The sequence below is a fragment of the Arvicanthis niloticus genome, chromosome 4 (assembly GCF_011762505.2).
Source record: "Arvicanthis niloticus isolate mArvNil1 chromosome 4, mArvNil1.pat.X, whole genome shotgun sequence".
Classification (NCBI taxonomy): domain Eukaryota; kingdom Metazoa; phylum Chordata; class Mammalia; order Rodentia; family Muridae; genus Arvicanthis; species Arvicanthis niloticus.
Window position 1 is genome coordinate 107669396 of NC_047661.1, and position 17968 is coordinate 107687363.

The 17968-nt window shown below is 39.1% G+C and overlaps 1 protein-coding gene across 2 annotated transcripts in view; it reads left to right on the top strand.

Moving 5' to 3' along the window:
* Nucleotides 1-17968, top strand: part of Col25a1 (collagen type XXV alpha 1 chain) — a 383527-nt gene that overhangs the window by 284292 nt on the left and 81267 nt on the right. For both annotated transcript variants that reach the window (XM_034501180.2, XM_076933258.1), the window contains 3 exons: nucleotides 2053-2097; nucleotides 14731-14784; nucleotides 16836-16862. In XM_034501180.2, the coding sequence (XP_034357071.1) occupies nucleotides 2053-2097; nucleotides 14731-14784; nucleotides 16836-16862 (126 nt within the window). The remainder of the gene's footprint in view (nucleotides 1-2052; nucleotides 2098-14730; nucleotides 14785-16835; nucleotides 16863-17968) is intronic.

The window sequence follows — 17968 nt, forward strand, 5'->3', positions numbered from 1 at the left end:
GTCTAATGAGAGCAAAAGAAATGGTAGGAATTAGCAACCGTAAGCCATGCTGAGAGAGTCCGTTTCCTTTGTACATTCCACTTTCTAAAAATGTTTTATTATTACATTATTAGAATATGCCTTAGATTTCCACTCATTGGAGAATATTCGGTAAGCCCAGGAAGGCTTTCTGGCCTGTCTTGCTGAACTTGTAGGTTATGGAATATTTAATGCAAATATTGGTAACACATTCTGACAGCATGTACAACATGGAGGATCCTGTGACACTGCAAATTGATTGCTGGCCTTGGTCAAATACATAACTGCCAAGTGGCCACAGAGCTGACCCTAAGAGAGGATATGCTTGTTGCTTGCTTCACTGCACCACTTGGCTCACTCAGTGTCCCCCTTGGCTGAGGTAAACTGAAAAGTGACTTCCTGATTATAATTTCAGCCTTGGCCACAATCAACAAATGACATTCTAAAGGAGAGGATCCTAGGGTTCTGAGATCACACCAATGGTACTGCAGTAAATACAGCAATAGCCAATAGGTGGCCCTTTGCCAGTGAACACCAGGAAGTCCCATTCACTACTAACCTCCCACCCTGAGTGGGGAGGGAGAGGATGTTCAACTTGCAGAAAACTCTAGAAAACAATTGTGTTGTAACAGGTGGGAAAGTGATTGCTCTTTATCTTTGGACTCCATCAAAGATAGAGGCTTTTTATCCCCAGTGCCAGGCATGTGGCATCTGTTGAAACACAATCCTTGAAACCAAGTCTAAGCCCCTGCGCTGTGAGGCATCTTGCATGTCGGAACAGTTTGTCCCTTGCAATAATGTCTCTATTAAGCTCAGTGTGAAATTGTAAAGCTAGCCTGATCCACGTACAGCGAGGGTAAAATGCTGGCTCCAGGCTTCCAGGCCTCCTTTAGTTCCCACACCATAGGATCACAGGCTGAATTAGGGAACTTGCCAGCTCAATTTGTTTGGCATATACTTTTTTTCCAGTGAGCTATTTTTAGAGCAGTTTCATGATGATCATGGCTATTTAATAAAATCCTTGTCCCATTATTATGAAAGAAATTTAACATAGAACTAAGAAATTAAGAAAAATCTGTTTTATTCTGTTAAGAATAAGCAAAAAGTAAAGCAAACAAATATATATATAGATATATATGTATATATATATTCATTCACACAGATACACACACACACACACACACACACACACACACACACACACACACACACCTTGTCTAGAGCCTAAAAAGAGAAGGGGCAGGGAGTAAATGACATATTTATTAATGTTCCCTGTATTTATTTAAGTGTCATGGATTATACTAGGTAGTGACTGGCTTTCCTACCCTCACCTGAGCCACCTATACAGAGCTGTCCATTCTCAGCCAGTGGGTATATGTGCTCATGTTTACATATTCAGGGACCTACATATTCAACATACAAAAGTTGTATTGTTCCAGGTCAGTACACAACATTTATGATGCTTTCTTGGGTCCACATTAGAAGCCGTATCAATACTTAGGTGACTTAAACATTCTGAAAGTCAAGAGGGGACGTGATCCAAATATAATAAATCCGAGTCTTCAGCATGGGAGCCTCCTATAGTAGTATAGGCAGTTGCTTTTTAATTACCTTCTGTTTGGGTTCTCCAAACTTGGCAAGTTCAAGAGTTGCTGCTACCACTCAGCTTTTTCCAGGCGGAACTAAATTATCTATGTCTTTAAAACAAAATTTAGAGCCATATGACTTCCTGAAAGTTATGGCTTTCAATTTATATGAGATTCTATAAATTGTGTTAGAGTTAAGTGAATATTTGGAAAGAATTTTAAAGTTTGTCTCTACTTTGCAGGAAAGTATGAGGATCTGCCTAGATTACTAAATATTAGAACATAGTGGCTAACATTTAGAGAACACAGCCTTAAAACCTTTCATATGGGAGCTATAGTATATCTTAGCCATGCAAAGTTGTGGCTGAATAATAAATACCACACAGATTTGGAACTGAAATATTACATGATCATGACAGTAACTTAATTTAATCATGTACAACTTTAGGGTTCCATTGGAGCACCTGGGACCCCAGGCATGGATGGGCAAAAGGTAAGTTCTGCTTCTTGTAGCATTTATCACATAATTTGGAGACGACCAGAGTCACAGAACCATTCTAGACAGTTATGTTATTAATATGCATATATGCAAATACAGGAAAGCCACAGAGCAAATGTCCAAATGAGTTGACTTTAAAGAACTTGTAATCCCAAACTAAAGCTTCTCCATTGGAAGAGTTTGGATGTGTTCAGTTTTGTTAAGTTACTGTAGGGGGGATGATGCTCTACTCAACATTCCTACAGGACACACTAGCTCATTCTGGTCATGGGTACTATGTGCTACTTCTTTGATTAAGAAAAAGTTATTTCTATAAATATATAAGCATATATAAGGCTTCATATTAAAATCTTCTGAACAAGAACAAACTCTTCACTGTTAAGCAATCTTGGGAACAAAATGGATTTTCCTACGCTCTTATTATTAACTTCTCTTGTGCTGTTAATTATGAAGGGGATCAAAAATAAGGAAACACTGTGGTGTGTGTGTGTGCATACATACTTATATCCCTCTGCATACACATGTCTCTTTGCATGTGTATGTTTATTTCCATAACATTTTTATTATTTGGAAAAGCATCTAACATTATCCCACAGGTAAGCCTGGTGTCTGTGCACTTAACATGTCTACCTACCAGCTCTCCAGTCTGGAACCTCTACAGAGATGAACAAAGCCACTGTGAGAGCTAACAAAACCCAGAGCTTGCCCAGCCCTCCCAGGGGACTGGAAGTTGAGCTTGGGACTTTCCTGTCTCCCTCTGAAATCTGGATCTAGCCCTTAGAAATCTCATGACTCGTGTACTCATCTTCCAGGATGTTTTAAAGCACTGTACCCTGGACCAAGTTCTGAAATCATCCAGGGATCTCAGCTCTGACCAAGAAAACAGACTTACAAATGGTCTTTCATCTCTTCCATCTTCCTGTCTCTCTTAGGACCTTTTAAACCTACAAAGTAGCTGAGAATATGAGTTCACCACCTATATGCTATGTAGCTTTTGTATTTTTAAATTTTAAATTTTCTGGCCTCCTTTTCTGCCTCTGTATGAGAGAGACTATCACAATTCCTACCTCAAAGGGTCCATGCAGGGATTAAATGTATTGATAAGCCCTTATAATAGTATCTGCCATTACTATTAAACTTTTCCTATGTTTCACTTTAGTGAAATACTGAAGGTTTGATTGATGTATTTTCCAAAGAGGCAATTCAGAATTACTCAAATTCTAAGGGAAATTAATACTCCCAATCAAGTTTCATAGCACCCTTATTTCATAAGCCAGACAGCCATGCCAGGGCCCCATTTACACTTCCGTAAAATGTATAATCACCCCCCCCCCCAATCCTGTTAAAGACAGAAGATTGATTTTCTTTTTAAACCCTGCAGATCATGAAGGGGAAATGTGATTTTAAAAAAATAGAAAACTGCTTGCTATAAGAGAGATTTGAAGACTGCACAGCTTGGAATGCTTTTGACATTGATGAGGACCAAACTTGTGTGTATTCTTAATGTTTTGCTTTCTCTTCTCTGGTGTTGTTTTGTTCTTTGTTCAACCTTGAGAGTCATTGTGTAAATCCATAGAAAAACCTTTAACCTGAGAGAAAACTATCTTTTGAAGACTTCATATTTTTTATTTCACAAGGAAATAAGCAATTTCCTCAGAAAGAGCAAGGAATGTGACATTTTCCTGTCCTAGTCACCGAGTTTAAATTATGTATTAAGGAAACAGCAGTGGAGAGCCGCAGCTTCGTGTACTGCCATCGATCTTTGCAGTGTTTTAAAGGTGCTTTCTCTAAAACAGAGGGGAGCCAGCATCCCACTTCTATGAAGGCATGAGCACAAGGCAATGACTTTATTTTTCCTACTTCACAGATCTGGAACTAAAACACAGCATGTCAGACATCCCTTAATCCTCACTAGTACTTAAGACAGTCATGGCAGCTAGATCCTCTTTAGGAAGATAAGTGCAGAGGAACCTCCTTCACCAGAGACAAGCAGTCTTTGTGGCAGTAAAAGTGAAGTTGGCAATAATGCAGTAATTCTACAGTTGGAGTGTCTGAGGCACATCTTAAGCCTCTAGACTGTTTTTCTAGGAAGAGTTTACAATGACATCATAATTTTTTGAAAAACCTTCAGTCTCCTATACCTATCTTCAGACAGTGTTTTCTTCCATGTTACAGTTTTTTTTTTTCCCCCCAAAGTAACATCTTTGATGTCTAGAAAGTCATTTTCTGGCTACAGTTAAGGGAGGGTAGTAACTTCTAAGACTTTGGAAATTTGTGAAAAAAAAAGAAAGAACTAGTTACACAGGAAAAAAGAATGTCTTTTGTGTTGGACAAAAGAAACTGTTTGAAGACATTTTCAAGCCATTCAGGTTGACGAAATTCATAATTGGTTTTAGACAGTAAACTTGATGATGACTTAGCTTTACATTTATTATTTTATTTTAGATACTAGTCACTTTAATTAGCAGCCTTGCCTACTCTGATATGTACCTGTGAGATAGTTTCAATAATGCTGTTGATAATCTCAGTGTATTCACATGGATACAGGTCACTGCCCATTGAAGGCCACAACGTGGTATGGAAAGACCAATGACTCTTCAATGCCAGACTTACTCTCTGCAAGTGTTGTGGCCCATAAAATAAGATTTATAATGTCCACCTATACAGGGTGTATAACTGATGAAGACTGAGTAGCGTGTATTTACATCATAGTCTTCCAATTTTTTATATTGTACTGAGTAAAGAGACATACATAACAATGATATGGTAGTTTTTTAGTCTAACGTAGCACCTTCTGGCATCAGCCTGTAGAGGAATACTAAGTGACCTTCTATAAAAAGTTGGGGCGGGGGCATTATAGCACGGCACAAAGAACAGGACCTCCTAGCCTGGGGGAGAATTCTCCATGTCTTTGTCTGGGCATACTGTGCAACCTTGTTGTGACTCTGGTATAAAAGACACGAGGCCTTGTAGTGCTATCCGGACAAGGTAACTAAAGTCAATGTTATTCATAGGTGCTCAGTATCTTTAGTTATACTACCATGTTTTGGGAGTATCAGACTTCAACCCAAGCAAAAGGAAGAACCCCTTGAAGTCAACATAGGATAAAAATTAATACACAGAATTACAAAGTGAAGCTAGAATCTCCCTCTGTCTCATGGCCTTTCCATCCGACCTTCTACCCAGTGTAGCATGAGTAGTCAAAATGATCCCTGTATGTACAGGAAAAAGGACACATCATATATTATGTCAGAAGTGTGGTCACTATTGTTAACATTTCCAACCCTGGGGTGGTATCCTGTGTTCTTTGAAGAATCCTTTCCTCTCTGAGCATAAGATGTAGCTCTATCTCTGAAATAAAAGAAAGGACTATCCCCTAAAGATGCTGATCCCAAAATATCATCTGTGTCACATTGCCTAGTCAAGTTTCTAGCATCTTTTGTTCCCAACTCTGAAAGCTAGTTTTCTATAATTTGTGCTGGTTTCCAGGAGCCAAAACAGGGCAGATGCCATGCAAAACTTTACCTAAAATATGAAAAGTTGCCACTAGTTGTATTAAACACAGAAATATGTTTTCTAAGTCTCATGTGTAGGTCTTGTTGCTTTAAACTATAAGGAACACTTTACTTGTATGCTATGATTGACCTGCACACAGGCAGATGTAACACATCGACTCAGTTAAACCCTATCCCTGGAGAAGTACCCTTTAGAGACATGTAGGCTACTTAAAATATCATTATTAAACTGGAGGCTCATTTGACAGAATTTATGAAATTTTCAACAGTTTTGTTAGAATATTTGGATATCAATTTTTCAAAATCTACACTCAGATTAGGTGTTATTTTAAATCCCTTAATTTTATTTTCTTTTAACATGTTTACCTTACTTGGCTCAAGCACAGTAAACCATCACCAGAATAATTTATTTGAGTAGCAATTAATGTAAATGCTCTGAAAAAAGAAAGATGTAACAGCTAAGCAGTACATGAGAGACCCAGCATATATATATATATATATATATATATATATATATATATATGATATATTATATATTATATATCATATATCATATATCATATATCATATATTATATATTATATATTATATATTATATATATTATATATATTATATATTTTTAATTATAATATATTATAATATATTATATATATTATATATATAATCCTTATCTATTTATCACTAAAAAAGACTTTCAACTGTTTTTTATGATTAAAAGCAAATTATTTTTTGCTGTGAAAATGATTCAGAGTCCTGAATCATAAGGATTCTTGCTAAATCAAGAAGAATGTCAGATGATCTTGGCCACTGTAATTTTCAAAGACTTTTCTAGATCATATTTTTTAAGATTTGAAACATAATGTAAAAAAATGAGACTAGTATATCATAAAAAACTGAGACTAGTGTATCGTCTATGAATCTACCCTAGATAGCTGTGTGGTTTTTAAGCAACATTAAATTTTCATTAGCTCGTAGCCATGGTATTTGGAATGCTGTTTCATCTCTTACCCAGGAGCCTCATAGTTCTTAGCTGACATTCGTCTTCACAAAATGCTTCTAATGACATTTTTTATTGTAAGTATATTTAGAGAGCAGATAAATTGAAGCTTCCAGACTTGCAAAGGTCAAGCCATTGATTCAAGGCTACACAATTAAACCACACAGCAAACCTGATATTTTGTGCTTGATTCAGTCAGTGTAGCCATTAAACACAATGTCGTTCTTGTTTAAATCATTTCAAAAGCCTGAATTAAGGCCTGGAGATATAGGTGAGCAATAAGTGTGTGACCGGCGTGTGTGTGGCTAAGATTCACTCTCTAGCACACTCCCAGACTCTGAAGTGAATTCTTGAAGGATTTTGATATGTTGTAGGTCTCTTTGATGTAGCCTAAAAGTTTTCTTTAGCAAAACTTGCCAGTGAGCTATTTTCATTGTGATTTTATGTTGTTGTCCATTAAGTAAAAATAGTGAAGGAAAAGAAATGGCTGGTTTCTGATTCCTGATTAGTTAATGGCTCAGGAAGATTATCTTACAATAATTTACTCCTTGCATTGGTTAACGGTGGGAATTAAATTATATTTATTACATTTCCTATCTTCTGAAATTAAAGATTATGTAAATTAGAATTCCAAGGGCCTAAGACCACTGTTTCTATAGTAACCATGATAACACGCATCCTTTCTCATTAGCATCTTCATTGCCCATTACTCATTCTTCCATAGTAAGATCACTGATCCATAAGTGTGCTTGATACAGTCTCAGACATTCCATATACTGCCCACTCTACTCTAGAATTGACTTCTCATTCAGTTCAGCTCAAGTGAAACTAAAGATATACCCATCTTTTATATGATTAATTTTAAATCTTTTGGAGGAGAACCTAGCACTGAGAGGAGTCTACTTCTTTGCTGCAGAGCGATGGTTTCTTCCAAATCACTGCTCCCCTCAACTTCATATAAGCATGTTACTCCAATGTTGAATGCTAGCCATCAGTCTCATAGATAAAAACAGTGGAAGAAAGGAGAATAAGCAGTTAAGAGTTTGACTGGCAGAGGGAGAGAAGGGAAGCCCCTCACAGGATGTTTTACAAAACGGAATAACCAGACCAATCTAACTGAACAGATCATGCCATCTTGAAGCCCGCTTTCCTGACATTTCCATTTAAAAAAGTGTATTTAGAGAAGAGAACACAGAAATACTCACTAGATCTGATTAAATTGTGTATATAATTTGGAAGAGCCCTTTTCAAAACTCCCCTTAAATGTGCCTATTGATCCGTTCACTCTTTTCCTCAACTGTTCAGTTACTCAGCACTTAAAAGTCCAGGCGCCATTGAGCTCTGAGATGAAAGCTATGGATGCCATCCCAAGATGATGGGACACAGAGACTTACAGAAACAACGTCCCAATGTCTATTAAATTGCTATGCTGTTAAGTACTTTGGCAGAGGAATACAGGGCAGCCTGGCCCAGTAGGAAGGGATAGAGGATACTACCCTAAATAGGTAGCTATAAGCATTAATTAACATCTCACAGGATTTGACAAGAGGAAGAGAAAACTTTGCTATATTGCTGCAGTACAATCAGGGTAAATGCTGGACAAAGTTGGTCTTAAAATTTTGTGTCTAAAACTGTAATATTTAACCACTGTGGGTTTCACCTTTTCATCGACAATTTTTCTCCAAATTCTCTGCCCCTAATCAGTCACCAAACTTATTCTTATATCATTCATTTTTACTTCTGAAGGGTATACTTCATTTTGAAATTAGTATTAAAAAATAAAAATTGTGAAATTATCTACTGTGAAAATCCTATCAGGTTAAGCTTCCATCTGACTTTTTACACTAGGCCAGTTGCCGATGGGCTGGGACCCATCATCCAGATGTGAAGCAACACTGCTGCTGTTACTTTATAAGAAGCTTCATTTCTTTCAGCACGTTCTTCTCATCTGTAGAGAGAACAGAAATTGTATAATTGCTAAACTTATTCATCGCCTAAAGTTTTAAGTGTTATATGCATATCAGCTAAGAGTCCTTATAGCAATCCTATGAAGTAGGTACTGTGATGAGCTAAGTTATAAATGAGGACAGCATGGGTCAGAAAGGGTAAATATTCTTGCCAGTGTCCAGCTTCTGCACTGGTCACTTTGCTAGCCCATATTCCCAAGTGTGAAGACCCAAGAATGGGAGGAGCAGAGTAGTTCCTGGGGAACACCAGTCTGCAAAGCTTCCAGGCTGAGGATTAGTATGTGTCTTAGGGTTTTATTACTGTGAAGAGATGCCATGACCGTGATCACTCTTATAAAGCCAAACATTTACTTGGGGTTTAGTCCATTATCATCATGGTGGGAGGCATGGTGGCATGCAGGCAGACATGGTACTGGAGATGTAGCTTAGAGTTCTACATCTGGATCCACAAGCAGCAGGAAGCCACAAGGCCTGGCTTGAGTTTCTGAAACCTTGGAGCCTACCCCCAGTGACACACTTCATCCAACAAGACCACACCTATGCCAACAATGGCACACTTCCAATAATGCCATTTCTTATGAGTCCAGCTTGGGGGGAGTGGTGTACTTTCATTCAAACCACCACAGTACATAACCACCAAGGCTCTGCCCAGTGAGAACTAAGGCTGTGGAGAGAGAGAGAGAGAGAGAGAGAGAGAGAGAGAGAGAGAGAGAGAGAGAGAGAGAGAGAAGAGGAGAGGAGAAGAGAAGAGAAGAAAAGAGAAGAAAAGAGAAGAAAAGAGAAGAAAAGAGAAGAAAAGAGAAGAAAAGAGAAGAAAAGAGGAAGAGGGAGGTACCATGCGAGACAGTAAATAAGGGATGTAGTCCCAACTGAATCTTCACATTGCATAAGTATGTCCAACGCAAACAGTGCCTCTCTTATATGTAAATTGTATCCAGATGAACTTAATCCAGCATTTTTGGTGATTTAAACTCTTATCTCTTTGCTGTCTAGTACTGTTTTCCAAATGGTTTTGCATCAATGGCTCTTTGAATCAGCAGCACAGGAATCTAAGCTCTTGATGAGTACACTTCTCCCAAAACCAGCTTGTGCTGAGATTTATTAATTTATTGTGGCCTCTTATACATTTTAAGATATTTGTAATTTTAGAGATTTTTTTCCTTAAAGTTGGTAGGTTTACTTAAGTTATTATTTCAATCCACTTAAGGGCCATGTCAACAAATGCTCTGATGAAGCAGCATACTTGTATTAAATTCCTGGCTGGCACATCTGTCCGCTTTTCTACTAATTAATATCATATTGCCAAAAAGGTCTGAGATCCTAATTTGACGGAAGAAGTGTACTGATGGGATAAACAAAACAAACCTCCCCTACAGGGATGCCCTGTCCTCTGATGCATAACAAAAACCTAACTGTCCAGGAGGAGATTGCTGGGTTTCACTTCATCATGTTCTCTAAAGCCCCCTCTGCCTCCAGAAAAGGAGAATGGGAAAAGAAAAGAAAAGAAAAGAAAAAAAAAAAAAAAAAAACAGGTGTTGAGTGTCAAGTAGAAGCTAAAAATGTTATGAGCTGATCCACACTGACGGTGAATTCCCAGGATGGTCTGAGAGAGAGGATGAAGGGGAGATGGGAGAAGGAGAAAGAAGCCAGTGAGCCAGAGACAGGCTGCGCCTGTGATGAACCCTCCCTCCCCCATACCCCAGACCTCAGTTTAGACTTCTTCATTGCATGAAAGAGATAGCCCACACATCTAAATTTGGGGAAACCAAAGGAAAACATGCAAACAACTAGAATAGCCAGGCTTGGATTCCAGAGCATGAGAATCTGGGTCTAAAAGTAAAATTTAATCCAATCTCTGAGGAATACGGATCTACAACTAACATCTGTGGTTCAGTAGCGAATGATGATAATACTGACTCTTACAAGGAATGAGCAATGAATCCAGCCCTACACTTCAGAGAGGATATGTTGAGCCCTGTGGAAGTACAAGGGATTTGCCCTGTGTCTTAGACCTAGAGTAGAAGTATTGGGAGCCAACTGGATGCTTCCCTAATCTAATTCGATGTTTAATGCTGGAAAGAAACATGGTAAATTGAGTGAGTTTTAGATACAAGATGCTCAGGTACAAAAAAGCAAGATTGGGAATGTGGTAACTTGGAGTCTGTCCTCACAGCTGCCTCTTTGCTGTTCTTTGTCTCTCAGACTCTTAACTTGCCCACTCTGAGCATGTCTTGTTTTAACCTTACACACCCCAGTTGCCATCTGCAGTTCCAGAGACCAAGGCCACATTGGACCCACTGCCCTTTCCAACCAATACCTGATCCTTGTTCCTTGAAGTTACTTTCTTCTTCTATTTAGATAAAGACAGTACAGTCTTAAAATGTACCAACTCTGTTATAACATGATAAAAGCAATGTTATGTTATACTGAGAACTTAAAGCTAAAACCCACATCAGTTCTCACTGACAGGATGGGAAACCACTGTAACTGGAGCAGTAATGAACACCATTCCAGCTAGATGGCCGGCTTGCCCTTAGCACACATCTCTAGGAAAAACTATATCCCCTTCTATCCTTCAGGATTCACCCACTGTACTGTTGAGTAGCAGTACCTGACATGGTTTGTAAGAGCCTTGAGTGGTGTTTTATATTAGCATTCTAAAGAGAATTTGGCTTAAACCAAAATGAAAGGAGCCAGCCATCCCAAAATGGCAGTCCAGGTTACTTGCAGTTTAATTACGGAGGTGAATGATATTCCAGGGACCACCTTAAAATTTCCACTATGGTAGAGAAAATCTTCCCAGTTAAGATTTCCTCTGCTGTTTTACTACAGTATTGTTTATAGAACGTCCATGGTGTTTATATTTAGAAATATAAAATAGATGGGTAAGTAGTCCAACAGTGTTGAGAATAGTTCACACACACACACACACACACACACACACACACACACCAGAAGAAATAGTCACAAAAATTGTTAAAGTTGTAATGGCTAATACTGACAAAGACATGAAAAATAAAAAATGGATGCCTACAAAAGAAAAAATGGGGGTATGTGCAGGAGCGATGGCTCAGCATTAAGAACACTTGATGCTCTTAAAGTTTGCTACCCGACACCTATGTGGTTTCGGGGGATGTAGTGTTACCCACCCACATGTAACTCCAATCCAGGGGATGTAACACCCTCTTCTAGCCTCTGTAGGCACAGGTACTCACTTGGTACATACATGTACATGCACACAAACAGTCATACACATGAAAATTTCAAAAGGAAAGAAAATTTAGAACCCCCTTTGAAAGCAATTTAGAAGCACACAATTGATGCCTTAAAATGTTCCCAGTGGCTACAAATAAATACTGGATTTTTTTTCATAAGTAAAGAACTTGCTAGGAAAATATGATCGTATTTCCAGAGATAGTTATTTTGAACAGTATTCAGCAATACAGAATTAATTAAAGGATTGGCCACACCTCACTCTGATAGAGGCTAATCAAACCATCCATAAGATAATCATGAGTACTCTGTAGAAACAAATCGGGGGGAGGGCATGGTGATAAAAACGCAGTACATTAGTCTATGGAACATGCTGATAGCTGCTTAGAAACACATAACTGTAAGTAAAAACGACCACGAGAACAGGACAGACTGAGAGTAACTCCCACGGAGAAAGCTTATGAGTCTCGTCTCTTAGTTTCCTCTTACGTTGGATGCTCCTTTAGCAATATGAACAATGAGGGACCGAGCCCAGCTCTTAGTCCCCTGGGGTTCATATATTGAGGGAAACAATATGCAGTTACCTAAGCAATATTTTTCCTTTCCACTTCACATCTCAGCATGAGTTTTTCCTGGATCCAGGGCTTTAAGCCTGTTTTGTTGGACTCTGGCTACCATGGTTATTCTCTGAAAGTCTGAACAGAGTTTGCAGTGTTCCCTGGCCCTGTCATCTCTGCACATCGCACCGTGAGTTATGACATCAGAGCATCCTGTGGCCTGGTCTTTGAAGGCAGACTTGGTAGCTCTTTTCTGATAGCATGATAAATGATGGCCATCCTTCAGGCTGGATTGTGTTTCCAAGTTCTTGAGCTGTTTAACATCCAAATAGTATATCAAAACTTTCCCATAATAACCTTCACTCATTATTGTAAGTCAACAGTTTTGTCACCTTAACAAAAAGAAAACACAAGACTTACAGTTACGACATGACTTTATGTAGGAATCAGAATTTCTTCCAGTAGGTCAAGACTTTAGCAATTATACTCCAGAACAAGAGTGAAATACTTCACAGGCCTAGGTTATGTGGTTCACGTATCTTTGTGTGGGTTATATTTACCTCAGGTTTCTGTGCCTTTTGGAAAGCCACTTGTAGATGGAACATGTGACTCAGATGATAAAGAGGGTGTCAAACAATCGATCTCTGTCTCGTGTGTGTGTGTGTGTGTGTGTGTGTGTGTGTGTGTATACACGAGTCTTTCTGTCTGTCTCCACACAGCCTCTTAGGTCTTAGGCTAGTGCAAATCTTGACTATAAATCTACACAGTGCTAATTTCCCTGTGCCCTAATTTCAACACCTATAAAACAGATAAAAATAAAACTTGCCTCATGCAAGTTATAATAACTGAACTGATGAATGTAAAGATTGTGGCATTTAAGAAATAATACTTCATGGCCAGTTAGAAGGTTCAACAGGGAAGGGGGTGATTGCCACCGAACCAGATGACCTGACTTTAATACCTGGAATTCACAAGATAGGAGGAGAGACCCAATCCCCTCAAGGTGTTCTCAGACTTCCAGTTTATCATGCTGTGGCTTGTGGGTGCATGCATTTGCATGCACACACGCACGTGCATGCACACACACACACACACACACACATACACACACAATGAGATAAATAGATGAAATGTGAAAAATATTTGTTATTAATATACATAATTTTGAATATGAAAAAACCACAAAGATGATACCAGGTCACTTGGGAAATGGTTTTTAAAATGAATCAAATTTGTAGAGGACCCAAACCTGCTCTTAAAGTTAAAATAGGCACTGTCTTAAGTCAACTAAGAAGCAACTTTACTTTTGTCTGTGGAAAGAAGAAAGCTGTCTAGAAGTCAGTCACATAGTAAGGACTCTCAGAATTAAATCAGATGGACAGATGTATGAGACACATGAGAACATAAGGGACATAAGGGACACAGTGTCTTTTGTTCCTGGACATTTCAAGGGACTTGGACTTTTTTGTTACTGCTGCTGCTTTCCTCCCACCTTTTTGGAAAACAATCACTGGTTCAGAAGAGATGGTATATACCACCATCCCCTGGAAACAGAGTTTTCTAGCCTAACAACCATTACCTTTCTCTTCAAAGCCGACGATCCTGCAGGACCGCGAGGAGTAAGTCTGGTTGCTGTAGTTGTTTTCACAACATAATTGTAAAACCGTTTTTGCAAAGCCTTTTTATTTTTTTGCTTTTCCACAAAATGTGTTTTAGCAAATTAGGTACCTGGTTAAAGATAGGTCTTTGGGGGCTGGAGAGATGGCTCAGCGGCTAAGAGCACTGCTTGTTCTTCCAGAGGTCCTGAGTTCAATTCCCAGCAACCACATGGTGGCTCACAACCATCTGTAATGAGATCTGGTGCCCTCTTCTGGTGTGTCTGAAGACAGCTACAGTGTACTCATCATATATATAAAATAAATAAATAAAGTACTTTTTAAAAAATTAGATTTTTTCAAAATCTACATCTGGATCACTTAAGTTTAATAAGAAAAGAATCTACTGGTTTAGTCTTTAGTTAACTGAGCCAATAGATTGTTGACAAGTTCTCCACCAAGAGCTCATCACTGCCAAGTGGGCTTTATTCATTCAATCAGTACTAGTTGGATGGTACCCAGAACCGTATTAGCTACTAGCATCACTGATAACTCCTTGCTGAGCTTTCTTACTGATGACAGAACCACGCAAAGCAAATTGCCCAGTTAAATACTTTGTTCTCAAGCATGTAAATATTTGGGCCACACTGGGACTAATTATTCTAATAGCTACTTACTCTCTGTTTTTCTGGCTCATTCTAAAATGGCCAACTCCTCTCATCATGTGTATTATGTGCTAGATGGGCTTATTCTGCTTAGTAATGTATACTTTCTGTTTTGAGGGTGAGCCTGGATCCCCTGGAGCAACAGGGCAAAGTGGACAACCAGGACCAAAGGTAGGTAGAAATACAGTCAAGCACAGCCATCCACTGCATGGTTCCTACACGGCTGTAAGCTGTCACAGTTTGTAAACTGTTCTTCTGGTTGAAGTTGGATAGAATGTTCTGTCAGTGACAGCATAATATGCTGTCATAGAACTTTGTAACTAATGACCAAATTATGGCTACAATTGTCATTAGCATTAGACATGCAGGGAAAAAAAAAGACATAGGATATACAGCTGTCTAAAAACTTTCCTGTGGGGCTGAGGGGACGATGGCTCAGTAGTTAGGAGCACTTGGTGCTCTTGCAGAGGACTTGAGTTCAATTCTCCATAGCCACATAACATCTCATGAGCCTCTGTAAGTAACTCCACAGACATACATGCAAGCAAAACATCCATAAAACAGTTCTAAAGAAATATATCTTATGGTATAATTAACTAGCATAAGAAATGCCTCAGAATGACTACCGTCACTTTACCCCTTAATAAGATGTGAAAATATAGGTCATGTTCACTCTGCCTAAAATGTACATATTAACCAGCCCCACCACAGGTGATGTTTACAGAACCGCGATGGCTTTTCCTCAAGATTTGGCCACCTTCAGCTTTTACACAACATGGCCAGTTAACCAGACAAAGAACAGAATAAAGATGTGGTGTGTTGAGAATTTAAAAATGGATATAGTTTGAATTACTAAGTAGGGAAAAAATGTAATGAGGATATTTTTTTTGGATTGCCTGTTTGCTTGGTTTCTTGAAGAACAAATGAATCCATTAAATCAAAAGAGATTGGTGACAGTTTAGTTTAAGCCATGCAGACAGACAAATCCCAAATCCTTTGATGAGTGAACACCCCCTGAAGTACAAAACTGATGTTTAATCCCGTCAGCTGTGCTGGTGAGGGTCTGTACCCACAGATGCTGTCAGCTGATTTTACACTTCTTGCTGTTATTTAGGTGCTGTGGGCAGACCTAAAACTCATAAACTCACCCTTTCTTTTGTCCTAGTGTAGAACAAAGATATTTCTTCTGGACTCTAGCCACCTTCTGTCTTCTTCCCTGTCTCATACTTTACTAAACAGCTCAAGGGTGGGAGTTAATGCATGAGGCATATTCCAGCACCGTTCCTGTGTTGCCTGGCAATGCAGCTCTCAGAATGGATGTTGAGTGGTGTAGGTCACCAGAAATGCAGAAAGCCAGGGGCCAGGATGAGTTCCAGAAAATGAAAAGAGTTTCACCTCCAAGCTTACCTCTAAAGTGGGTTTTCTTTCAATTTGGTTTTCTTTTCTCCCACAATCATCTCATTACGCCGTTTTTTAAGCTGTCTGATCTCATGGCAACGCTTATTCAAGCTTCCCATCAGAAAATATCATCACAAAGTGTAGGTACTTTAGGACATTTCCTATCTAGCCCCTGCCCTTAAGGAGAAAATGCAGTTCTCTTCCAAGAACAGTTCCATATTTTAGGCCACATGTATTCCTGGTCACCATTTCTAGTAGGAACCTTACAGAGTGAAGCTCTGTGTTGTTCTGCTATCTTGATCTGCAATGTGTTACTTATGTTATGTTATGGAGTTGATGATGCTGTGAAGGGGTGCAAGTGCTGCATTGAGCACTTATGATCATGTCCAAGAATATAGATGGCAGAACTGTTCCAGAGGTCAGCCCTGAAGTAGTCCATGCATCAAAACATTCTTCAATAGACAGCTTTATGGAAGGGCATGCTAACCCCCTTATTGATTTGGAGTTTGGAAAGATATCAAGTAGCCACACCGTTGTTCCCCCTTAATGTCCCAGCCAACTCCTGGGTGACTTTCTTATCTACTGCATATGTCATTATACTTAGAAAAGTAAGAAGTCAGGAATAAAGTTAGTACTGGTTTCTGGGCCCAGTTCTTCTGGATACTTTTGCAACTTGTTTTTATATAGAAATTAAAGCCGCACTAGACAATGCCCTGTATAGTCCACCTGGTACACCCAGCTCATGGTCTATATCTGCTTTGTCTGGTATTGCCTTACTAGTTAGCTCTTCACTAATACCACACAATCTCTGTTTTTGTGCTCAGGGGGAACCTGGAAAAGAAGGAGAAAAGGTAAAAGTGCTTCTGCCTTTGTTCATCACCCCACTTCTCCAAAGCTACACCCAAACTGAACTAGGTGGGTGAGAGGATGGATGGGTAAAGAGACGGACGGATAGATGGACAGATAGTTATAAGTGAAGATTTGAAAGGAGGTAATAAATGTTCATTAGCTTGTCTTTCAGACTGCCAAATAGTGGGGGGAAATATATGGTTTTTTTTTTCCTCTTACAATGTTTGAATTTGGGGTCGAAAGGGAGTGTAGAAGTGACAGACACTGTATGCCAGGCTTCACAGCAGCTTTCAGAAGCCTCTAGCCCTGTTTTAAAAAAAAAAAAAAAAAAAAACATTCTGCATACTCGCTAATGGCATTCTGATACCTTCCTAAATATCTGCAGCTCTCTCTGCTGCTTCTGAAGACTCAAGGTAAAAGGTCAGCAGGATACAGATGTTTACCTTTACCAGTTATCTGAAAGTGACCCCACAAAGAATCCTCATCCAAACCAGGAAAGGGGACAAATGGCAAGTAAGAGGTCGTGGGTTAATCCCCCTTAGATGCTTTCAGTACTCCTTGCAGGCCTGTCTGGAGTTTTCGGCCTCCTACTGTGCCTGGTGCTGTTCATACCACAAGTTCCCACCACTGCCAACTGCCAATGGTGTTTGGGTGTGTCTCTGAGTGGAGAGCTACCTGGATACATTGTACTCTTCCTAAGTGACAGTCTTTCTGACAAATACCATAGCCCTGGTTGCAAAAGAAGCTTACCAAAGATCAAGAAAACAGTCCATGATTTAACTGTACTTTTCAGCATTGTAAAGCAGAGGGAAGGCAATATTAAATTGGAAGAACAGCAAAATAGGGGTGTAAAGGGCCATCCATGAAAAGATAGTCACGATCTTTATTTCACAACTGCTCTGAACCCTCTCGACCAAGCTTCCCTACAAAGAGATTGGTGTTTTAAAGGGAGTTTCAAGACAATTTCTAAAACGCATGCGAGTAAGCCACCTACTGACACTGCCTCTGGTACATGGCCAGTATGCTTTATGACATCAAATGAGCTCATGGTGATTAACTTGAAATCAATTAGTCATCAAATAACTGTTTCATGAAGAAATTGGGGTGG